The 25,472-nt window shown below is 47.9% G+C and overlaps 1 protein-coding gene across 1 annotated transcript in view; it reads left to right on the forward strand.

The window, feature by feature from the left end:
• The window catches only part of LOC124036654 (keratin-associated protein 5-1-like), a gene marked incomplete at both ends in the record, with an annotated part of 84,068 nt that overhangs the window by 50,444 nt on the left and 8,152 nt on the right, over positions 1–25,472 (forward strand). The window contains one exon of the mRNA XM_046351476.1: positions 9,982–10,101. Coding sequence (XP_046207432.1) covers positions 9,982–10,101 — 120 coding nt within the window. The remainder of the gene's footprint in view (positions 1–9,981; positions 10,102–25,472) is intronic.

Here is a 25,472-nt window from a genome sequence, read left to right on the forward strand (position 1 = left end):
GTGGAGAGGTAGAAGTCTATATGGTGGGGGGGGAGAGGTAGAAGGTCTATATGGTGGGGGGGGAGAGGTAGAAGTCTATATGGTGGGGGTGGAGAGGTAGAAGTCTATATGGTGGGGTGGAGAGGTAGAGGTCTATATGGTGGGGGGTGGAGAGGTAGAGGTCTATATGGTGGGGGGTGGAAGTGTGAGAAGTCTATATGGTGGGGAGGGGGTGGAGAGGTAGAGGTCTATATGGTGGGGGGGGTGGGTGGAGAGGTAGAAGTTCATAGGTGGTGGTGGGGATGTGGGGGTGGAGAGGTAGAGGTCTATATGGTGGGGGGTGGAGAGGTAGAGGTCTATATGGTGGGGGTGGAGAGGTAGAGGTCTATATGGTGGGGGGGTGGAGAGGTAGAGGTCTATATGGTGGGGGGTGGAGAGGTAGAAGTCTATATGGTGGGGGGTGGAGAGGTAGAAGTCTATATGGTGGGGGGTGGAGAGGTAGAGGTCTATATGGTGGGGGTGGAGAGGTAGAGGTCTATATGGTGGGGGGTGGAGAGGTAGAGGGTGGTGGTGGGGTGGAGAGGTAGAGGTCTATATGGTGGGGGGTGGAGAGGTAGAGGTCTATATGGTGGGGGTGGAGAGGTAGGGGCTGTGGTGGGGGTGGAGAGGTAGAGGTCTATATGGTGGTGGGGGTGGAGAGGTAGAAGTCTATATGGTGGGGGGGTGGAGAGGTAGAGTCTATATGGTGGGGGTGGAGAGGTAGAGGTCTATATGGTGGTGGGGGGGTGGAGAGGTAGAAGTCTATATGGTGGGAGAGGTGGAGAGGTAGAAGTCTATATGGTGGGGGGGTGGAGAGGTAGAAGTCTATATGGTGGTGGGGGTGGAGAGGTAGAAGTCTATATGGTGGGGGGTGTGGAGAGGTAGAAGTCTATATGGTGGTGGTGGGTGGAGAGGTAGAGGTCTATATGGTGGGGGTGGAGAGGTAGAGGTCTATATGGTGGGGGGGGTGGAGAGGTAGAAGTCTATATGGTGGGGGGTGGAGAGGTAGAAGTCTATATGGTGGGGGGGTGGAGAGGTAGAAGTCTATATGGTGGGGGGGTGGAGAGGTAGAGGTCTATATGGTGGGGGTGGAGAGGTAGAAGTCTATATGGTGGTGGGGGGTGGAGAGGTAGAAGTCTATATGGTGGGGGGTGGAGAGGTAGAAGTCTATATGGTGGGGGGTGGAGAGGTAGAGGTCTATATGGTGGGGGGTGGAGAGGTAGAAGTCTATATGGTGGGGGTGGAGAGGTAGAAGTCTATATGGTGGGGGTGGAGAGGTAGAGGTCTATATGGTGGGGGGTGGAGAGGTAGAGGTCTATATGGTGGGGGGGGTGGAGAGGTAGAGGTCTATATGGTGGGGGGTGGAGAGGTAGAGGTCTATATGGTGGGGGTGGAGAGAAGTCTATATGGTGGGGGGTGGAGAGGTAGAGGTCTATATGGTGGGGGGTGGAGAGGTAGAGGTCTATATGGTGGGGGGTGGAGAGGTAGAGGTCTATATGGTGGTGGGGGTGGAGAGGTAGAGGTCTATATGGTGGGGGTGGAGAGGTAGAAGTCTATATGGTGGGGGGGTGGAGAGGTAGAGGTCTATATGGTGGGGGGTGGAGAGGTAGAAGTCTATATGGTGGGGGGTGGAGAGGTAGAAGTCTATATGGTGGGGGGTGGAGAGGTAGAGGTCTATATGGTGGGGGGTGGAGAGGTAGAGGCTCACATGGTAGGGGGTGGAGAGTGAGAAGTCTATATGGTGGGGGGTAGAGAGGTAGAGGTCTACATGGTAGGGGGGGTGGAGAGTCAGAAGTCTATATGGTGGGGGGTGGGAGAGGTAGTCTATATGGTGGGGGGTGGAGAGGTAGTAGGTCTATATGGTGGGGGTGGAGAGGTAGAGGTCTATATGGTGGGGGTGGGAGAGGTAGAGGTCTATAGTGGTGGGGGTGGAGACGAGGTCTATATGGTGGGGGGTGGAGAGGTAGGGGTGTGGGGGGGTGTGAGAGGTAGAGGTCTATATGGTGGGGTGGAGAGGTAGAGGTCTATATGGTGGGGTGGAGAGGTAGAGGTCTATATGGTGGGGGTGGAGAGGTAGAAGTCTATATGGTGGGGGGTGGAGAGGTAGGAGATCTACATGGGGGGTGGAGAGGTAGAGGTCTAATGGTGGGGGGAGATGTAGAGTCTATATGGTGGGGGTGGAGAGATAGAAGTCTATATGGTGGGGGGTGGAGAGGTCTATATGGTGGGGGGGGTGGAGAGGGTAGAAGGTCTATATGGTGGGGGGTGGAGAGGTAGAGATCTATATGGTGGGGGGTGGAGAGGTAGAGGCCCACATGGGGGGGTGGAGAGGGAGAAGTCTATATGGGGGTGGGTGGAGAGGTAGAAGTCTATATGGTGGGGGTGGAGAGGTAGAAGTCTATATGGTGGGGGTGGAGAGGTAGAAGTCTATATGGTGGGGGGTGGAGAGGTAGACGTATATATGGGGGGGGGTGGAGGTAGGGGTCTATGGTGGGGGAAGAGGTAGAAGTCTATATGGTGGGGGGGTGGAGAGGTAGTCTATATGTTGGGGTGAGAGGTAGAGGCTATATGGTGGGGGGTTGGAGAGGTAGAAGTCTATATGGTGGGGGGGGTGGGTCTAGAGGTAGAAGTCTATATAGGTGGGGGGTGGAGTGGGGGGTGGAGAGGTAGACCCTATATGGTGGGGGGTGGAGAGGTAGAGGTCTATATGGTGGGGTGGAGAGGTAGAGGTCTATATGGTGGGGGGTGGAGAGGTAGAGGTATATATGGTGGGGGAAGGGGTGGAAGAGGTAGAAGTCTATATGGTGGGGAGGGGGTGGAGAGGTAGAAGTCTATATGGTGGGGGGTGGAGAGGTAGAGGTCTATATGGTGGGGGGTGGAGAGGTAGAAGTCTATATGGTGGGGGTGGAGAGGTAGAGGTCTATATGGTGGGGGGTGGAGAGGTAGAGGTCTATATGGTGGGGGGTGGAGAGGGTAGAGGTCTATATGGTGGGGGGTGGAGAGGTAGAGGTCTATATGGTGGGGAGGGGTGGAGAGGTAGAGGTCTATATGGTGGGGGGTTGGAGAGGTAGAGGTCTATATGGTGGGGGGTGGAGAGGTAGAGGTCTATATGGTGGGGGGTGGAGAGGTAGAGGTCTATATGGTGGGGGGGTGGAGGAGGGTCTATATGGTGGGGGGTTGAGGGTAGAGGTCTATATGGTGGTGGGGGTGGAGGTAGAGGTCTATATGGTGGGGGGTGGGAGGGAGAAGTCTATATGGTGGGGGGTTGAGAGGTAGAGGTCTATATGGTGGGGGGTGGAGAGGTAGAGGTCTATATGGTGGGGGGGTGGAGAGTAGAGGTCTATGGTGGGGGGTGGAGAGGTAGAGGTCTACATGGTGGGGGGTGGAGAGGTAGAGGTCTATATGGTGGGGGGTGGAGAGGTAGAGGTCTATATGGTGGGGGGTGGAGAGGTAGGGGTGGTGGGGGATGGAGGTGGAGGTCTATATGGTGGGGGGGTGGAGAGGTAGAGTGTATATGGTGGGGGTGGAGGTAGGATCTATATGGTGGGGGGTGGAGAGGTAGAGGTCTACATGGTAGGGGGGTGGAGAGGAGAAGTCTATATGGTGGGGGGGTGGAGAGGTAGAGGTCTATATGGTGGGGGGGAGAGGTAGAAGGTCTATATGGTGGGGGGTGGAGAGGTAGGTCTATATGGTGGGGGGTGGAGAGGTAGAGGTCTACATGGTGGGGGGTGGAGGTCTAGGTGGGGGTGGAGAGGTAGGGGGTGGTGGGGGATGGAGAGGTAGAAGTCTATATGGTGGGGGGTGGAGAGGTAGAGGTCTATATGGTGGTGGGGGGTGGAGAGGTAGAAGGTCTATATGGTGAGGGGGGTGGAGAGGTAGAAGTCTATTTCGTGGGGGTTGGAGAGGTAGAGGTCTATATGGTGGGGGGTGGAGAGGTGAAGTGTATATGGTGGGGGGTGGAGAGGTAGAAGTCTATATGGTGGGGGTAGAGAGGTAGAGGCTACATGGTGGGGGGGTGGAGAGGGAGAAGTCTATATGGTGGGGGGTGGAGAGGTAGACGTCTATATGGGGAGGGGGTGGAGAGGTAGGGGTGGGGGTGGGGGGTGGAGAGGTAGAAGTCTATATGGTGGGGGGTGGAGAGGTAGAAGTCTATATGGTGGGGGGGAGAGTAGACGTCTATATGGGGAGGGGGGGGTGGAGAGGTGAGACGTCTATATGAGGGGGGTGGAGAGAGGTAGGGGTGTTGGGGGTAGAGAGGTAGAAGTCTATGTAGGGGTGGTGGAGAGGTAGGGGTGGTGGGGGGTGGAGAGGTAGACCTCTATATGGTGGGGGGGTGGAGAGGTAGAAGTCTATATGGTAGGGGTGGAGAGGTAGAAGTCTATGTGGGGGTGGGGTGGAGAGGTAGGGGTGGTGGGGGTGGAGAGGTAGAAGTCTATGTAGGGGTGTTGGGGTGGAGAGATAAGGGTGGTGGGGGTGGAGAGGTAGACGTCTATGGTGGGGGGTGGAGAGGTAGAAGTCTATATGGTGGGGGGTGGAGAGGTAGAAGTCTATATGGTGGGGGGTGGAGAGGTAGATGTCTATATGGTGGGGGGTGGAGAGGTAGAGGTGGTGGGGGTGGAGAGGTAGAAGTCTAAATGGTGGGGGATGGAGAGATAGGGGTGGTGGGGGGATAGAAGTCTATATGGTGGGGGTGGAGAGGTAGAGGTCTATATGGTGGGGCGGTGGAGAGGTAGAAGTCTATGTGGGGGTGGAGAGGTAGAAGTCTATGTGGGTGGGGGTGGAGAGGTAGAAGTCTATGTGGGGGGTGGAGAGGTAGGGGTGTTGGGGGTGGAGAGGTAGAAGTCTATGTGGGGGTGGGGGGTGGAGAGGTAGAAGTCTATGTAGGGGTGGTGGAGAGGTAGACGTCTATATGGTGGGGGTGGAGAGGTAGGGGTGGTGGGGGTGGAGAGGTAGAAGTCTATGTGGGGGTTGGGGTGGAGAGGTTGGGGGATGGAGAGGTAGAAGTCTATGTGGGGTGGTGGGGGGTAGAAGTGGTACGCACTCACAAAAACACACTAATACACACACGTACACACATGGGTGCCATCTTTGGTTGTCTGGGCTGGTTGATCATAGCAGAGACTAGGCTATATAATCGTAACCACATCCAATTAAATATCCAATTCAACCTCTATTAATCAGACCAATGATCAGGTGTGTGTGTGTGTGTGTGTGTGTGTGTGTGTGTGTGTGTGTGTGTGTGTGTGTGTGTGTGTGTGTGTGTGTGTGTGTGTGTGTGTGTGTGTGTGTGTGTGTGTGTGTGCGTGCGTGCGTGTGCGCGTGTGTGTGTCACTGACTCAGAGCGAGGTGTAGTGGGTGTAGTATAGAGTCATTAATTTCCAGACACGTGTCAATTTAGTACTCGTAAAAATCTTATCCAGGGAAATCTTAATTTAAATGGTTTTCCTTTCAACAATTCCTCCAGGAGGACATTCTGTTGCCCTTTGTGGCCTTTCAGGATATTATTGATTTATGAATGATATAAACTCAGTACTCCATGGTACACCAAACAAGACATTTTTTGCTACTGGTGATAGAGTAGCACTTCATATTTGAATCGTACTGTGCGGTAATGAGTGTCCCCATTGCTGTCCCGTTGAATTGGAATTGAAAAAAACCTTTAATTGTAAACATTTGTAGTATTACATTGACATGATTTATTGGTGCAAATCGAAAAAAACACACAAACAAGTTGTCCTGTATTATGTGACGATGTGCGTTGAGAGTCGGGATCTTCAGGGAGCAATAAATTAAAGTTTCAGGGAGCGCTTTAGCGTTTTAATAAATTAAAGAAGCATGTTCAGGGAGCGTTTTAATAAATTAAAGAAGCATGTTCAGGGAGCGCTTTAATAAATTAAAGAAGCATGTTTTTAATAAATTAAAGAAGCATGTTCAGGGAGCGTTTTAATAAATTAAAGAAGCATGTTCAGGGAGCGTTTTAATAAATTAAAGAAGCATGTTCAGGGCGTTTAATAAATTAAAGAAGCATGTTCAGGAGCGTTTTAATAAATTAAAGAAGCATGTTCAGGGAGCGTTTTAATAAATTAAAGAAGCATGTTCAGGGAGCGTTTTAATAAATTAAAGAAGCATGTTCAGGGAGCGTTTTAATAAATTAAAGAAGCATGTTCAGGGAGCGTTTTAATAAATTAAAGAAGCATGTTCAGGAGCGTTTTAATAAATTAAAGAAATAAATTAAAGCATGTTCAGGGAGCGTTTTAATAAATTAAAGAAGCATGTTCAGGGAAGCATGTTTTTTAATAAATTAAAGAAGCATGTTCAGGGAGCGTTTTAATAAATTAAAGAAGCATGTTCAGGAGCGTTTAATAAATTAAAGAAGCATGTTCAGGGAGCGTTTTAATAAATTAAAGAAGCATGTTCAGGGAGCGTTTTAATAAATTAAAGAAGCATGTTCAGGGAGCGTTTTAATAAATTAAAGAAGCATGTTCAGGGAGCGTTTTAATAAATTAAAGAAGCATGTTCAGGAGCGTTTTAATAAATTAAAGAAGCATGTTCAGGAGCGTTTTAATAAATTAAAGAATTAGGGAAGAAGCATGTTCAGGAGCGTTTTAATAAATTAAAGAAGCATGTTCAGGGAGCGTTTTAATAAATTAAAGAAGCATGTTCAGGGAGCGTTTTAATAAATTAAAGAAGCATGTTCAGGGAGCAATAAATTAAAGAAGCATGTTCAGGGAGCGTTTTAATAAATTAAAGAAGCATGTTCAGGGAGCGTTTTAATAAATTAAAGAAGCATGTTCAGGGAGCGAATGCATGTTCAGGAGCGTTTTTAATAAATTAAAGAAGCATGTTCAGGGAGCGTTTTAATAAATTAAAGAAGCATGTTCAGGGAGCAATAACTTAAAGAAGCGAACACGACAAACAACGGAAACAGAGTGTCAATAACACCTGAGGAAAGAACCAAGGTGAGGTGACAGATACAGGGAAGATAATCAAGGAGGTGATGGAGTCCAGGTGAGTGACAGATACAGGGACGATAATCAAGGAGGTGATGGAGTCCAGGTGAGTGACAGATACAGGGAAGATTATCAAGGAGGTGATGGAGTCCAGGTGAGTGACAGATACAGGGACGATAATCAAGGAGGTGATGGAGTCCAGGTGAGTGACAGATATAGGGAAGATAATCAAGGAGGTGATGGAGTCCAGGTGAGTGACAGATAGAGGGACGATAATCAAGGAGGGATGGAGTCCAGGTGAGTGACAGATATAGGGACGATAATCAAGGAGGTGATGGAGTCCAGGTGAGTGACAGATAGAGGGACGATAATCAAGGAGGTGATGGAGTCCAGGTGAGTGACAGATATAGAGACGATAATCAAGGAGGGGATGGAGTCCAGGTGAGTGTCATGAGGCGCAGGTGCGTGAGAGACGATGGTGACAGGTGCACGGGAGAATCAGCAGCCTGATGACCCAGAGGCCGGAGAGGGAGTAAACGTGACCCCCTCCCCGACACGAGACTCCAGCCGCAGGACGCCGTACAATAGGACGAACCAGGGGATCAGGAGTAGACCGGTCACCCCTGCTAATGCTTGAGAACCTGTCACCAGGGGTGCCTGGCGATCCAGCTGAGGCATGAGAACCTGACGATCCAGCTGAGGCATGAGAACCTGACGAGCCGGCTGACACATGAGAACCTGACGAGCCGGCTGACGCATGAGAACCTGACGAGCCGGCTGAGGCATGAGAACCTGACGAGCCGGCTGAGGCATGAGAACCTGACGAGCCGGCTGAGGCATGAGAACCTGACGAGCCGGCTGAGGCATGAGAACCTGACGAGCCAGTGGAAGCAGGGGTGCCAGGCGATCTGGTTGAAGCATGAAAGAAGAATGAGCCGGCTGAGGCAGGGGTGCCAGGCGATCTGGTTGAAGCATGAAAGAAGAATGAGCCGGCTGAGGCAGGGGTGCCAGGCGATCTGGTTGAGGCATGAAAGCCTGTATAGAATAGATAGAATAACCATGTATTTAATTTCACAGATATAATAACCATGTATTTAATTTCACAGATAAGATAACCATGTATTTAATTTCACAGATATTTCACAGATAGGATAACAATGTATTTAATCACAATGTAACATATATGATGACCCAGTATTTAACCTCCATCCAACAGAAAGGGTAACCATGTACAGTATTTAGTCCACAGCTCCACAATACAGGTAGAGAGGGAGTTGCTAAATATGGTCCCAGCTGTAAACCAATCATATAAATGAAAGCACGACATGGTGAGTGAAAACAGACTTTGTAATGTAATCTACATGATGGTTTAGGAGGGTACGTGACTGACAGTCTGAATGCTCTTGTTGTTGACACTGACCAGGGATATTCGTGGAGGTTGGTGTGTGTGTGTGTGTGTGTGTGTGTGTGTGTGTGTGTGTGTGTGTGTGTGTGTGTGTGTGTGTGTGTGTGTGTGTGTGTGTGTGTGTGTGTGTGTGTGTGTGTGTGTGTGTGTGCGTGCGTGCGTGCGTGCGTGCGTGTGCGCGCGTGTGCACGCGTGCGCGTGCGTGCGTGTGTGTGTGTACACAGATAGGACACTACCTGATCAGAGCAACATGACCCTTTGTCCTTCCAGTCTCCAAAGTGACATAATTTCCCCCAAAATGATTTTTATTTTTGTAGATTTATTGTCATCTGTTGTTTGGAATCCACTGCCCACAAGTTGTCAAGTTCACCTCCCCCGTCTGTTCTCTTGATTTACACATTCTAGGGAGTTTTTCCTAGCCACTGTGCTTCTACATCTGCATTGCTTGCTGTTTGGCGGAGTTTTAAGCTGGGTTTCTGTATAAGCACTTTGTGACATCTGCTGATGTAAAAAGGGCTTTATAAACATAATTGATTGAATGTGATTGACTGTACAGAGCTCCACTTGTGTCTGCTTGCGCCTTTTACCCAGTTTGAACCTGTACTGAGATTGATGCCCACAGTTTTCAAACACGTAGGGCTGTGAGAGAAGTGGTCACTGGTAAAGTGTGTTAGCTCGCTGTTTAGTTCAAAAATATCATCAGTACAGACACAGCAGCATTGCATTTGATTAACACTTGATTTCGTCCCACATCGTCACCCATATTCGGCCTGGTTGAGCTGATACCAGCAGGAGGAAGGAGTAAACAGATCGATCAGTAAAATAAACGGAGCTAACGAACAGATTTACATTAACCGTCAACATCAATCATCAACATCAGCTGACAGCCCACCTTCACAATCAGTAAAGAAATATAGTAGCTAGCTAACTAGCATATTTACATCAATCATCAACATCAGCTGACAGCTCACCTTCACAATCAGTAAAGAAATATAGTAGCTAGCTAACTAGCATATTTACATCAATCATCAACATCAGCTGACAGCCCACCTTCACAATCAGTAAAGAAATATAGTAGCTAGCTAACTAGCATATTTACATCAATCATCAACATCAGCTGACAGCCCACCTTCACAATCAGTAAAGAAATATAGTAGCTAGCTAACTAGCATATTAACATCAACAATCAGCTGACAGCCCACCTTCACAATCAGTAAAGAAATATAGTAGCTAGCTAACTAGCATATTTACATCAATCATCAACATCAGCTGACAGCCCACCTTCACAATCAGTAAAGAAATATAGTAGCTAGCTAACTAGCATATTTACATCAATCATCAACATCAGCTGATGATGCACCTTCTGTTCCAGATGTCAATCACGTCTTTAGTTAGGCAGTGTAACTAGCTGGTTTATAATTTAAGATGATGAGAGTGTGTTGTTTGGAGAAATAAAAAAGGCCTACGCTGAAAAATGACACTACTTTCTTTCGCTACAGAGGCATTTGGTGTCATACATTTTGACGTGAATTATGAAAGTAAAACATTTAAATAAAAGGGGGTGGAGCTTACACTTTTTTTCATTTTGAGCACCTCCCCCCTGAAAAGGTACGTGTCTGTGTATGTCTGTGTCTGTGTGTGTCTGTGTCTGTGTGTGTCTGTGTGTGTCTGTGTCTGTCTGTGTCTGTGTGTGTCTGTGTCTGTGTGTGTCTGTGTCTGTGTCTGTCTGTGTATGTCTGTGTCTGTGTGTGTCTGTGTCTGTGTGTGTCTGTGTCTGTGTCTGTGTCCGTGTGTGTCGGTGTGTGTCTGTGTGTCTGTGTGTGTTTGTGTGTCTGTGTGTGTCTGTGTGTGTCCGTGTGTGTACGGCCGTGTCCGTGTGTGTGTGTGTGTGTGTGTGTGTGTGTGTGTGTGTGTGTGTGTGTGTGTGTGTGTGTGTGTGTGTGTGTGTGTGTGTGTCCGTGTGGGTCTGTGTGGGTCTGTGTGTGTGTGTTTGTGTGTGTCTGTGTGTGTCTGTGTGTGTCCGTGTGTGTCCGTGTGTGTCTGTGTGTGTCCGTGGTCTGTGTATGTTTGTGTGTCTGTGCGTACATGTGTTTGTTTGAGGCCAGAACTACATGCCGACACATAAATCCATTGGGACTCAGCTTGCTACATGGTTAACAAGGGCCAGTCCCCCTGTATGTCTAATTGGCATGCTTCAGCCCAGATTACCCAGCAACAGTAAGTTATCCTCTGATTTAGGTGGCAAATGTACATCCTAGAGTGATGGTAGCATAGTGTTTTAGCTTAGTACCATTGTATTAGCTAAGTACCATTGTTTTAGCTTAGTACCATTGGTTTAGCTAAGTACCATTGTTTTATCTTAGTACCATTGTTTTATCTTAGTACCATTGTTTTAGCTTAGTACCATTGTTTTAGCTAAGTACCATTGTTTTGGCTTTGCACCATTGTTTTAGCTAAGTACCATTGTTTTAGCTTAGTACCATTGTTTTAGCTTAGCACTATTGTTTTAGCTTAGCACCATTGTTTTAGCTTAGTAACATTGTTTTGGCTTAGCACCATTGTTTTAGCTAAGTACCATTGTTTTAGCTTAGTAACATTGTTTTAGCTTAGCACTATTGTTTTAGCTTAGCACCATTGTTTTAGCTTAGTAACATTGTTTTGGCTTAGCACCATTGTTTTAGCTAAGTACCATTGTTTTAGCTTATTACCATTGTTTTAGCTTAGCACCATTGTTTTAGCTTAGTACCATTGTTTTAGCTAAGTACCATTGTTTTAGCTGAGTACCATTGTTTTAGCTTAGCACCATTGTTTTAGCTAAGTACCATTGTTTTAACTGAGTACCATTGTTTTAGCTTAGCACCATTGTTTTAACTGAGTACCATTGTTTTAGCTTAGCACCATTGTTTTAGCTAAGTACCATTGTTTTAACTAAGTACCATTGTTTTAGCTAATACCATTGTTTTAGCTTAGTACCATTGTTTTAGCTAAGTACCATTGTTTTAGCTAATACCATTGTTTTAGCTAAGTACCATTGTTTTAGCTTAGTACCATTGTTTTAGCTTAGTACCATTGTTTTAGCTTAGTAACATTGTTTTGGCTTAGCACCATTGTTTTAGCTAAGTACCATTGTTTTAGCTAAGTACCATTGTTTTAGCTAAGTACCATTGTTTTAACTAAGTACCATTGTTTTAGCTAATACCATTGTTTTAGCTTAGTACCATTGTTTTATCTTAGTACCATTGTTTTAGCTAATACCATTGTTTTAGCTAAGTACCATTGTTTTAGCTTAGTACCATTGTTTTAGCTTAGTACCATTGTTTTAGCTAAGTACCACTGTTTTAGCTTAGCACCATTGTTTTAGCTTAGCACCATTGTTTTAGCTTAGTAACATTGTTTTGGCTTAGCACCATTGTTTTAGCTAAGTACCATTGTTTTAGCTAAGTACCATTGTTTTAGCTAAGTACCATTGTTTTAACTAAGTACCATTGTTTTAGCTAATACCATTGTTTTAGCTTAGTACCATTGTTTTAGCTTAGTACCATTGTTTTAGCTAAGTACCATTGTTTTAGCTTAGCACCATTGTTTTAGCTTAGCACCATTGTTTTAGCTTAGTAACATTGTTTTGGCTTAGCACCATTGTTTTAGCTAAGTACCATTGTTTTAGCTAAGTACCATTGTTTTAGACAGGTTCCCGTACTATATAATGTGTCAACTTTGGATCATTCTGTTTGTTTGTTTGAAGGCGGGATATGCAAATTGTTTGAGTGTGAATTAATGATTACGAGGCTGGTTAAAATTGGATGTGTGTGTGTGTGTGTGTGTGTGTGTGTGTGTGTGTGTGTGTGTGTGTGTGTGTGTGTGTGTGTGTGTGTGTGTGTGTGTGTGTGTGTGTGTGTGTGTGTGTGTGTGTGTGCGTGCGTGCGTGCGTGCGTGCGTGTGTGTGTGTGTTTGTGTGAATGATTGTGAGGCTGGGTAAATGGGCTGTATTTGATTTGGCCACCTGGGACGGGAGGATAAATCCAGGAACAACATGGTGATAATCAGGAAATCTTTTCATCAAACAATTAAACAATGAAATAATAATTTAAACAGATATTGACTACCATAACCAAAAATATGCCAGTCTTGCATAAACAAAATGCCCATCTCCTCACTGCAGGCCGGTACGCAACATTAGCCCAAGGCATTATGGCATCATTTTTTATTCCCCAGCGCTCTTAAAACTCACAAATTTGCATTTGTGATGGATGTAATTAAATTATATTTATTATTTACACAATCCCTCATAAAAAGCTAATGAGCATTTGTTGTGATGATGGTAGAGAACGCCATTTCAGCTAGAGAACGCCATTTATAATAGTTAGCGCACTTGGTTCATTATGTCGCTAACATTCATCATCTCTCCCTGTCATCATCTCTCCCTGTCATCATCTCTCCCTGTCATCATCTCTCCCTGTCATCATCTCTCCCTGTCATCATCTCTCCCTGTCATCATCTCTCCCTGTCATCATCTCTCCCTGTCATCATCTCTCCCTGTCATCAGTTCTCCCTGTCATCAGTTCTCCCTGTCATCATCTGTCCCTGACATCATCTCTCCCTGTCATCATCTCTCCCTGTCATCATCTCTCCCTGTCATCAGTTCTCCCTGTCATCATCTCTCCCTGTCATCATCTCTCCCTGTCATCAGTTCTCCCTGTCATCAGTTCTCCCTGTCATCATCTCTCCCTGTCATCATCTCTCCCTGTCATCATCTCTCCCTGTCATCATCTCTCCCTGTCATCATCTCTCCCTGTCATCATCTCTCCCTGTCATCAGATCTCCCTGTCATCAGTTCTCCCTGTCATCATCTCTCCCTGTCATCAGTTCTCCCTGTCATCAGTTCTCCCTGTCATCATCTCTCCCTGTCATCATCTCTCCCTGTCATCATCTCTCCCTGTCATCATCTCTCCCTGTCATCAGATCTCTCTGTCATCATCTCTCCCTGTCATCAGTTCTCTCTGTCATCATCTCTCCCTTTTTGATCCCTCTCACCCCCATTACCCATCTCTCCCTCTCACCCATCTCTCCCTCTCACCCCCTGACCCATCTCTCCCTCTCACCCCCCCCCTTACCCATCTCTCCCTCTCACCCCCCTTACCCATCTCTCCCTCTCACCCCCTTACTTATCTCTCCCTCTCCTCACCCCCACCCTCACTAACCCTGTTTACCTCTGTCGCTCCCTCCTCTCCCTCCTCCCTCTCACCACCTCAACCAGTTGATTGATCTGTCCCACAATGTGTCACCACCACAGGGGTCCATCCATAATGCTTAGAGGCCCTCTCCTCTGCCTGTTGTTTAAGAGGATTCATAAAGGACAGTTCATGTTTTGTTGCTAAAGAGCCACTCTCAGATCTTCAAACAGTTCTACAGCTGCACCAATGAGAGCATCTTGACTGTCTGCATTACCGCTTGATTTGGCAACTGCTTGGCATCTGACCGTAAGGCGCTACAGAGCATAAAATACACTTAAGCGTAATTACTAAAATATACTTAACTATATTAAATTCCTTATATTAAGCAAACCAGATGACCAATATATATATATATATATATATATATTGTGGCAAAGAAGGGGGTCGAGTGATAAATGGCAGATATGTGAGAGCAGAACTAATAAACGGGCTCTGCCCGTTCACAAAATGGCCGACCGCCAAAACTACAAGTCCCAGACGCAAGGGGAACCCTCAGGTGGAGGTGGAGCCGACCCACAGATAAAGGGTCAAGAAAAACCAGGAAGGGAGCGAGAGAGGGCTGGAAGGATCTATGAACAATAGCGAAAGATACAATAGATGTTGGCTGGATTTACCGTGTATGAGCTGGACTGTTTTGGAGAAATCGAGAACCCGATTTGTGTACCGAACCCTGCTATCCTTGACCTTGCCTAGGGTCTGGGGGGACCAGGACGGAGAAACAAACACACAGGAACTGTCCTGTTCGAAAGAACTCTCATTCTTGGGGGATTTGGTGACAGTTTCCCACTTAATTTGTGACAAACGCTCCTAACCTTGAAGAGGTTTGCCACACGTGGTGGGGAATGCGGGCAATGGACTAACCATACCGCTGGTTATGTAGAAGAAAAATAAAAATGTTCCCTGATTCACCTGGCACGGAAATGGTTGAGACCGGAGACCCATTCATCCCCCGAGATCTTCGAGACCATCGTACTCAACCAGTTTCAGCGAGGTCTACCCCAAGAAGTGAGAAGATGGGTTGGGCCTGGTTGAACGGTATTGTACGGCAGGAACAGCTGAGCAGGCACAGGAGGAAAGATTCCCGTTCCCCAGGCCTGGGCGAACCAGTGGACAGGGTAAGGCTGTCCCAACATATGGGGGAAGAGAGCAGTGTGGGGCCATGAGGAAAGAATCAGAATCGGGCCGAGACACTAAGGGAAAAACCGGGACCGGGTGTCGAGGGGGTCTTCCCCCCCCGAAACCCTATTATCTGTTACAATTGTAATTGACCGGGACATATTGCAGCCTACTGCCCTATTAAAGAAGAGCCAATGCAATGTAACCTCAGTGAAAATGAAGATGATACATGGTATGCATGTCCTGTTTTAACCACTGTACTTGAAAGATCAAGAAACAAACATATGTGAAGGTTGAAGGGGAAGAGGTTGAAGCACTGCTGGATTCCGGCAGTATGCTAACCCTGGTCGTTGCAAGCCTAGTGCCGACTCATAAACTGGATACAAGACAGGATATCAGTGTTCCATGCATTCATGGGGATACCCGTCTGTACCCCACGGCCTTAGTGAGCATACAAACAAATCAAATCAAATCAAATCAAATCAAATCAAATTTTATTTGTCACATACACATGGTTAGCAGATGTTAATGCGAGTGTAGCGAAATGCTTGTGCTTCTAGTTCCGACAATGCAGTGATAACCAACAAGTAATCTAACTAACAATTCCAAAACTACTGTCTTATACACAGTGTAAGGGGATAAGGAACATGTACATAAGGATATATGAATGAGTGATGGTACAGAGCAGCATACAGTAGATGGTATCGAGTACAGTATATACATATGAGATGAGTGTGTAGACAAAGTAAACAAAGTGGCATAGTTAAAGTGGCTAGTGATACATGTGTTACATAAGGATGCAGTCGATGTTGTAGAGTACAGTATATACATATGCATATGAGATGAATAATGTAGGGTAAGTAACATTATATAAGGTAGCATTGTTTAAAGTGGCTAGTGATATATTTACATCATTTCCATCAATTCCCATTATTAAAATGGCTGGAGTTGGGTCAGTGTCAATGACAGTGTGTTGGCAGCAGCCACTCAATGTTAGTGGTGGCTATTTAACAGTCTGATGGCCTTGAGATAGAAGCTGTTTTTCAGTCTCTCGGTCCCAGCTTTGATGCACCTGTACTGACCTCGCCTTCTGGATGATAGCGGGGTGAACAGGCAGTGGTTCGGTGGTTGATGTCCTTGATGATCTTTATGGCCTTCCTGTAACAACGGGTGGTGTAGGTGTCCTGGAGGGCAGGTAGTTTGCCCCCGGTGATGCGTTGTGCAGTCCTCACTACCCTCTGGAGAGCCTTACGGTTGAGGGCGGAGCAGTTGCCGTACCAGGCGGTGATACAGCCCGCCAGGATGCTCTCGATTGTGCATCTGTAGAAGTTTGTGAGTGCTTTTGGTGACAAGCCGAATTTCTTCAGCCTCCTGAGGTTGAATAGGCGCTGCTGCGCCTTCTTCACGACGCTGTCAGTGTGAGTGGACCAATTCAGTTTGTCTGTGATGTGTATGCCGAGGAACTTAAAACTAGCTACCCTCTCCACTACTGTTCCATCGATGTGGATAGGGGGTGTTCCCTCTGCTGTTTCCTGAAGTCCACAATCATCTCCTTAGTTTTGTTGACGTTGAGTGTGAGGTTATTTTCCTGACACCACACTCCAAGGGCCCTCACCTCCTCCCTGTAGGCCGTCTCGTCGTTGTTGGTAATCAAGCCTACCACTGTTGTGTCGTCCGCAAACTTGATGATTGAGTTGGAGCGTGCGTGGCCACGCAGTCGTGGGTGAACAGGGAGTACAGGAGAGGGCTCAGAACGCACCCTTGTGGGGCCCCCGTGTTGAGGATCAGCGGGGAGGAGATGTTGTTGCCTACCCTCACCACCTGGGGCGGCCCGTCAGGAAGTCCAGTACCCAGTTGCACAGGGCGGGGTCGAGACCCAGGGTCTCGAGCTTGATGACGAGCTTGGAGGGTACTATGGTGTTGAATGCCGAGCTGTAGTCGATGAACAGCATTCTCACATAGGTATTCCTCTTGTCCAGGTGGGTTAGGGCAGTGTGCAGTGTGGTTGAGATTGCATCGTCTGTGGACCTATTTGGGCGGTAAGCAAATTGGAGTGGGTCTAGGTGTCAGGTAGGGTGGAGGTGATATGGTCCTTGACTAGTCTCTCAAAGCACTTCATGATGACGGAAGTGAGTGCTACGGGGCGGTAGTCGTTTAGCTCAGTTACCTTAGCTTTCTTGGGAACAGGAACAATGGTGGCCCTCTTGAAGCATGTGGGAACAGCAGACTGGTATAGGGATTGATTGAATATGTCCGTAAACACACCGGCCAGCTGGTCTGCGCATGCTCGGAGGGCGCGGCTGGGGATGCCGCCTGGGCCTGCAGCCTTGCGAGGGTTAACACGTTTAAATGTCTTACTCACCTCGGCTGCAGTGAAGGAGAGACTGCATGTTTCCGTTGCAGGCCGTGTCAGTGGCACTGTATTGTCCTCAAAGCGGGCAAAAAAGTTATTTAGTCTGCCTGGGAGCAAGACATCCTGGTCCGTGACTGGGCTGGATTTCATCTTGTAGTCCGTGATTGACTGTAGACCCTGCCACATGCCTCTTGTGTCTGAGCCATTGAATTGAGATTCCACTTTGTCTCTGTACTGACGCTTAGCTTGTTTGATAGCCTTACGGAGGGAATAGCTGCACTGTTTGTATTCAGTCATGTTGCCAGACACCTTGCCCTGATTAAAAGCAGTGGTTCGCGCTTTCAGTTTCACGCGAATGCTGCCATCAATCCACGGTTTCTGGTTAGGGAATGTTTTTATCGTTGCTATGGGAACGACATCTTCGACGCACGTTCTAATGAACTCGCACACCGAATCAGCGTATTCGTCAATATTCCCATCTGACGCAATACGAAACATGTCCCAGTCCACGTGATGGAAGCAGTCTTGGAGTGTAGAGTCAGCTTGTTCTGACCAGCGTTGGACAGACCTCAGCGTGGGAGCCTCTTGTTTTAATTTCTGTCTGTAGGCAGGGATCAGCAAAATGGAGTCGTGGTCAGCTTTTCCGAAAGCTGACCACAGAGGACGGTCTGCTGGATTATGAGGTCGGCGTGGTCCCAGAGATGCCATATGATGTAATATTGGGTAGATACTTTCCTAACGTTGCTAAATTAGGCCAAAGCATGGGCAGGAAGAAGGGGCCTTCAACCAAAATCAAGAAATGAAATGGTCTCCCAGGGGCCAACCTCACATGTGCTAGTAGGTAAGGATGAGGATGAAGTGGCAAACCTCGTTGATAACGAACAGCCCAGTACTAGTGGGGCTGAGGTCGATCTGAATCCAGAGGACGACGATGTAGAACCAGCAGACCTGGCAGGGTTCTTGACTAATTTCGGGAAAACCAGAAAAAACAAACCAGGATCCAACCCTCTAGCAAGCCAGAGCAGACGTGCAGGTTGTAGATGGTGCTCCCATAAATGATGGGATGATGCCTAATAGTTTTCCCCACTCCATCATGAAAAAGGGTTTGGTGTACAGATTCTTAAAAATAGGGGTTGATGTGGTGGAACAGTTGTTGGTCCCCACCCGGTACCGGAGGACAGTACTGGATCGAGCTCATGGGCATATTCTGGGTGGACATCTTGGTATCGATTAAACCTGAAACCGGATTGTAAGGAGGTTTTACTGGCCAGGAATTCAGGCTGAAGTGGCTCGGCATTGTGGAGTGTCAGTTAACAGCTCCCCAACCAGCTGTTAGAAGCCCGTTAGTGCCACTCCCCATAATCGAAACGTCATTTGAGAGGATAGCGATGGATATAGTGGGCCCACTACCCAAATCCGCCAGAGGGCGCCAATACATTCTGGTCATTCTAGATTATGCCACTCGCTACCCAGAAGCCATTCCAAAAATATTGCAAAGGAATTAGTGCTCTTGTTCACCAGGGTAGGGGTTCCAAAGGAGATCCTTACTGACTACGGGACCCCCTTTATGTCCCGTCTTATGGCAGACCTTTATAAACTGTGGCAGGTGAAACAGTTGAGGACATCGGATTACCATCCTCAGACGGACGGGCTGGTTGAGAGATTCAACCGGACCCTGAAGTCAATGCTCAGGAAGGTAATCGATAAGGATGGGAAAAACTGGGATTGCATGTTGCCGTATCTGATGTTTGCCATTAGAGAGGTTCCTCAAGCCTCGCTGGGGTTTTCTCCCTTTGAGCTGGTATATGGGAGGCATCCCGGGGAATCTTAGACATCGCCCGGGAAACCTGGGAGCACCAATCCACCCCGTATACTAGTGTCATAGAGCACGTCACGGCAATGCAAGACAGGATAGCCACAGTCATTCCCACCAGCGGCACAATTATAATTGGCAGGCTACCCTGAGGGAATTTCAACCGGGAGATAAGGTGTTAGTGCTGATCCCCACGGTAGAGTGCAGACTACTAGCCACATGGAAATGACCATATGAAGTACTGGAGAGAATAAGAGAGGTTAATTATCGGATCCGACAGCCAGGGCGACGGCCCCAGGAACAGATCTATCATATAAACCTGTTAAAAGCACGGAGAGAGAGAAACACTAATGGTCACAAACCTTTGTGACAAACACTCCAAACCTTGAAGAGGTTTGCCACAATATATATATATATATATTTTTTTTACAGATAGTCAGGGGCACACTCCAGCACTCAGACATCATTTACAATTGAAGCATTCAGGTTTAGTGAGTCCGTTAGATCAGAGGCAGTAGAGATGACCAAGGACACACACACACACACACACACACACACTCTCTTCCCATGCACTGCTGCTACTCTGTTTATTATCTATGCATAGTCACTTTACCCCTACCTACATGTATTAACTAACCCTAACACGTTTACTCCCTATCCGGTTCTCAACTGTAGGTCACCAGGCTGCTCATGATGGCGCACACCTGTCACCATTGTTATGCGCACCAGCGTGTCATCACACTCACCAGGACTCCATCACCTCCCTGATTACCTTCCCTATATATGTGACTCCCTTTGGTTCCTTCCCTATATGTCCCTCCCTTTGGTTCCTTCCCTATATATGTCACTCCCATTGGTTCCTTCCGTATATGTCCCTGCCTTTGGTTCCTTCCCTATATATGTCCCTCCCTTTGGTTCCTTCCCTATATATGTCCCTCCCTTTGGTTCCTTCCCTATATATGTCACTCCCATTGGTTCCTTCCGTATATATGTCCCTCCCTTTGGTTCCTTCCCTATATATGTCACTCCCTTTGGTTCCTTCCCTATATATGTCCCTCCCATTGGTTCCTTCCCTATATATGTCACTCCCTTTGGTTCCTTCCCTATATATGTCCCTCCCTTTGGTTCCTTCCCTATATATGTCTCTCCCATTGGTTCCTTCCCTATACATGTCACTTCCTCTGGTTCCTTCCCTATATATGTCCCTCCCTTTGGTTCCTTCCCTATATATGTCACTCCCTTTGGTTCCTTCCCTATATATGTCCCTCCCTTTGGTTCCTTCCCTATATCTGTCTCTCCTTTGGTTCCTTCCCTATATATGTCACTTCCTCTGGTTCCTTCCCTATATATGTCACTCCCTTTGGTTCCTTCCCTATATATGTCACTCCCTTTGGTTCCTTCCCTATATATGTCCCTCCCTTTTGTTCCTTCCCCAGACGTCATTGTTTCAGTTTCGTGTCTGTGTGCTGTTAGTGTTTCTTGTTTTGTATTATGTTCAGTTTATTTATTAAATATTCACTTCCTGCTTCCTGACTCTCAGGGCACTCGTTATAAACCCCTACCGACACGTACATATTACCTCCACTAACATCTACCCCTGAACACCAGTCCTCATTATTGCTATTGTATTCTATTACTTAAAACAAAACACACTATGCACACATGACTGTAAGTCGCTTTGGATAAAAGCGTCTGCTAAATGGCATATATTATTATTATTTACTCTCTGTAGGTGAAGGTTTGTGAATCACTTCCTTTTCGGTGGTTGTAGAATTGAATGGCTCTTTTTTTGGGATTTGATAATAAGCGAATATCTGTCATGTTTGTCATTTATTATCATGTCTTGTCCCTGTGCTCCCCATTCTATTCGTTTCCCTCTGCTGGTCTTATTTGGTTCTTTCCCTCCTTCTATCCCTCTCTCTCCCCCTCCCTCTCTCACTCTCTCGCTCTCTCTTCTCTCTATCGTTCCGTTCCTGCTCCCAGCTGTTCCTATTCCCCTAATCATCATTTAGTCTTCCCACACCTGTTCCCGATCCTTTCCCCTGATTAGAGTCCCTATTTATTCCTTTGTGTTCCGTTCCTGTCCCGTCGGTTCCTTGTTTAGTATTCACCATGCTGTGATTGCGTTTCGCCCTGTCCTGTCGTGTTTTTGCTGTGATTGTGTATCGCCCTGTCCTGTCGTGTTTTTTGCCTTCATCAGATGCTGCGTGTGAGCAGGTGTCTCTGTCAACTACGGCCTGCGCCTACCCGAAGCGACCTGCAGTCTGTGGCCGCTTCTCCAGTTATTCCCCTCTACAGACTAGAGGATTTTTGTTATTCCCTGTTTGGACTTAAATAAACTCTGTTTCTGTTAAGTCGCTTTTGGGTCCTCTTTCACCTGCATGACAGAAGGAACCGACCAAGGAATGGACCCAGCGACTTCAGACGCTCGTTACACTGCCGTCAAGATCCAAGGAGCTATGCTCGGCAGACACGAGCAGGAATTGTCTGCTGCTCGCCATGCCGTGGAGAACCTGGCCGCTCAGGTTTCCGACCTCTCTGGACAGTTCCAGAGTCTACGTCTCGTGCCACCTGTTACTCCCTGGCCTGCCGAGCCTCCAGAACCTAGGGTTAATAACCCACCTTGCTACTCCGGGCAGCCCACTGAGTGCCGCTCCTTTCTCACGCAGTGTGAGATTGTGTTCTCTCTCCAACCCAACACATACTCTAGAGAGAGAGCTCGGGTTGCTTACGTCATTTCACTCCTTACTGGCCGGGCTCGAGAATGGGGCACAGCTATCTGGGAGGCAAGGGCTGATTGCTCTAACAAGTTCCAGAACTTTAAAGAGGAGATGATTCGGGTTTTTGACCGTTCAGTTTTTGGTAGGGAGGCTTCTAGGGCCCTGGCTTCATTATGCCAAGGTGAACGGTCCATAACGGATTATTCTATTGAGTTTCGCACTCTTGCTGCCTCTAGTGAGTGGAACGAGCCGGCGCTGCTCGCTCGTTTTCTGGAGGGACTCCACGCAGTGGTTAAGGATGAGATTCTCTCCCGGGAGGTTCCTTCAGATGTGGACTCTTTGATTGCTCTCGCCATCCGCATAGAACGACGGGTAGATCTTCGTCACCGGGCTCGTGGAAGAGAGCTCGCATCAACGGTGTTTCCCTGCTCCGCATCACAACCATCTCCCTCCTCTGGCTTTGAGACTGAGCCCATGCAGCTGGGAGGGATTCGCATCTCGACTAAGGAGAGGGAACGGAGGATCACCAACCGCCTGTGCCTCTATTGCGGAGTTGCTGGACATTTTGTTAATTCATGTCCAGTAAGAGGCCAGAGCCCATCAGTAAGCGGAGGGCTACTGGTGAGCGCTACTACTCAGGTCTCTTCATCTAGATCTTGTACTACTATGTCGGTCCATCTTCGCTGGACCGGTTCGGGTGCTACATGCAGTGCCTTGATTGACTCTGGGGCTGAGGGTTGTTTCATGGACGAAGCATGGGTTCGGAAACATAACATTCCTTTCAGACCGTTAGACAAGCCTACGCCCATGTTTGCCTTAGATGGTAGTCATCTTCCCAGTATCAAATTTGAGACACTACCTTTAACTCTCACAGTATCTGGTAACCACAGTGAGACTATTTCTTTTTTGATTTTCCGTTCACCGTTTACACCTGTTGTTTTGGGTCATCCCTGGCTAGTATGTCATAATCCTTCTATTAATTGGTCTAGTAATTCTATCCTATCCTGGAACGTTTCTTGTCATGTGAAGTGTTTAATGTCTGCCATCCCTCCCGTTTCTTCTGTCCCTACTTCTCAGGAGGAACCTGGCGATTTGACAGGAGTGCCGGAGGAATATCATGATCTGCGCACGGTCTTCAGTCGGTCCCGAGCCAACTCCCTTCCTCCTCACCGGTCGTATGATTGTAGTATTGATCTCCTTCCGGGGACCACTCCTCCTCGAGGTAGACTATACTCTCTGTCGGCTCCCGAACGTAAGGCTCTCGAGGATTATTTGTCTGTGTCTCTTGACGCCGGTACCATAGTGCCTTCTTCTTCTCCGGCCGGGGCGGGGTTCTTTTGTTAAGAAGAAGGACGGTACTCTGCGCCCCTGCGTGGATTATCGAGGCTGAATGACATAACGGTTAAGAATCGTTATCCGCTTCCCCTTATGTCATCAGCCTTCGAGATTCTGCAGGGAGCCAGGTGCTTTACTAAGTTGGATCTTCGTAACGCTTACCATCTCGTGCGCATCAGAGAGGGGACGAGTGGAAAACGGCGTTTAACACTCCGTTAGGGCATTTTGAGTACCGGGTTCTGCCGTTCGGTCTCGCCAATGCGCCAGCTGTTTTTCAGGCATTAGTTAATGATGTTCTGAGAGACATGCTGAACATCTTTGTTTTTGTCTATCTTGACGATATCCTGATTTTTTTCTCCGTCACTCGAGATTCATGTTCAGCACGTTCGACGTGTTCTACAGCGCCTTTTAGAGAATTGTCTCTACGTAAAGGCTGAGAAGTGCTCTTTTCATGTCTCCTCCGTTACTTTTCTCGGTTCCGTTATTTCCGCTGAAGGCATTCAGATGGATTCCGCTAAGGTCCAAGCTGTCAGTGATTGGCCCGTTCCAAGGTCACGTGTCGAGTTGCAGCGCTTTTTAGGTTTCGCTAATTTCTATCGGCGTTTCATTCGTAATTTCGGTCAAGTTGCTGCCCCTCTCACAGCTCTTACTTCTGTCAAGACGTGTTTTAAGTGGTCCGGTTCCGCCCAGGGAGCTTTTGATCTTCTAAAAGAACGTTTACGTCCGCTCCTATCCTCGTTACTCCTGACGTCACTAGACAATTCATTGTCGAGGTTGACGCTTCAGAGGTAGGCGTGGGAGCCATTCTATCCCAGCGCTTCCAGTCTGACGATAAGGTTCATCCTTGCGCTTATTTTTCTCATCGCCTGTCGCCATCTGAGCGCAACTATGATGTGGGTAACCGTGAACTGCTCGCCATCCGCTTAGCCTAGGCGAATGGCGACAGTGGTTGGAGGCGACCGTTCCTTTTGTCGTTTGGACAGACCATAAGAACCTTGAGTACATCCGTTCTGCCAAACGACTTAATGCCCGTCAAGCTCGTTGGGCGTTGTTTTTCGCTCGTTTCGAGTTTGTGATTTCTTACCGTCCGGGTAGCAAGAACACCAAGCCTGATGCCTTATCCCGTCTGTTTAGTTCTTCTGTGGCTTCTACTGATCCCGAGGGGATTCTTCCTTATGGGCGTGTTGTCGGGTTAACAGTCTGGGGAATTGAAAGACAGGTTAAGCAAGCACTCACGCACACTGCGTCGCCGCGCGCTTGTCCTAGTAACCTCCTTTTCGTTTCTGTTTCCACTCGTCTGGCTGTTCTTCAGTGGGCTCACTCTGCCAAGTTAGCTGGTCATCCCGGTGTTCGAGGCACTCTTGCGTCTATTCGCCAGCGCTTTTGGTGGCCGACTCAGGAGCGTGACACGCGCCGTTTCGTGGCTGCTTGTTCGGACTGCGCGCAGACTAAGTCGGGTAACTCTCCTCCTGCCGGTCGTCTCAGACCGCTCCCATTCCTTCTCGACCATGGTCTCACATCGCCTTAGGCTCGCAACCTTCCTCTTACGACAGCTTCTCGTAAGTTGACTCCGCGGTTCATTGGTCCGTTCCGTGTCTCCCAGGTCGTCAATCCTGTCGCTGTGCGACTGCTTCTTCCGCGACATCTTCGTCGCGTCCATCCTGTCTTCCATGTCTCCTGTGTTAAGCCCTTTCTTCGCACCCCCGTTCGTCTTCCCTCCCCCTCCCGTCCTTGTCGAGAGCGCACCTATTTACAAGGTACATAAGATCATGGACATGCGTTCTCGGGGACGGGGTCACCAATACTTAGTGGATTGGGAGGGTTACGGTCCTGAGGAGAGGAGTTGGGTTCCGTCTCGGGACGTGCTGGACCGTTCACTCATCGATGATTTCCTCCGTTGCCGCCAGGATTCCTCCTCGAGTGCGCCAGGAGGCGCTCGGTGAGTGGGGGGTACTGTCATGTTTGTCATTTATTATCATGTCTTGTCCCTGTGCTCCCCATTCTATTCGTTTCCCTCTGCTGGTCTTATTTGGTTCTTTCCCTCCTTCTATCCCTCTCTCTCCCCTCCCTCTCTCACTCTCTCGCTCTCTCTTCTCTCTATCGTTCCGTTCCTGCTCCCAGCTGTTCCTATTCCCCTAATCATCATTTAGTCTTCCCACACCTGTTCCCGATCCTTTCCCCTGATTAGAGTCCCTATTTATTCCTTTGTGTTCCGTTCCTGTCCCGTCGGTTCCTTGTTTAGTATTCACCATGCTGTGATTGTGTTTCGCCCTGTCCTGTCGTGTTTTTGCTGTGATTGTGTATCGCCCTGTCCTGTCGTGTTTTTTGCCTTCATCAGATGCTGCGTGTGAGCAGGTGTCTCTGTCAACTACGGCCTGCGCCTACCCGAAGCGACCTGCAGTCTGTGGCCGCTTCTCCAGTTATTCCCCTCTACAGACTAGAGGATTTCTGTTATTCCCTGTTTGGACTTAAATAAACTCTGTTTCTGTTAAGTCGCTTTTGGGTCCTCTTTCACCTGCATGACAATATCG

Source organism: Oncorhynchus gorbuscha, linkage group LG05 (genome assembly GCF_021184085.1).
Source record: "Oncorhynchus gorbuscha isolate QuinsamMale2020 ecotype Even-year linkage group LG05, OgorEven_v1.0, whole genome shotgun sequence".
In the NCBI taxonomy this organism is placed as follows: Eukaryota; Metazoa; Chordata; class Actinopteri; order Salmoniformes; family Salmonidae; genus Oncorhynchus; species Oncorhynchus gorbuscha.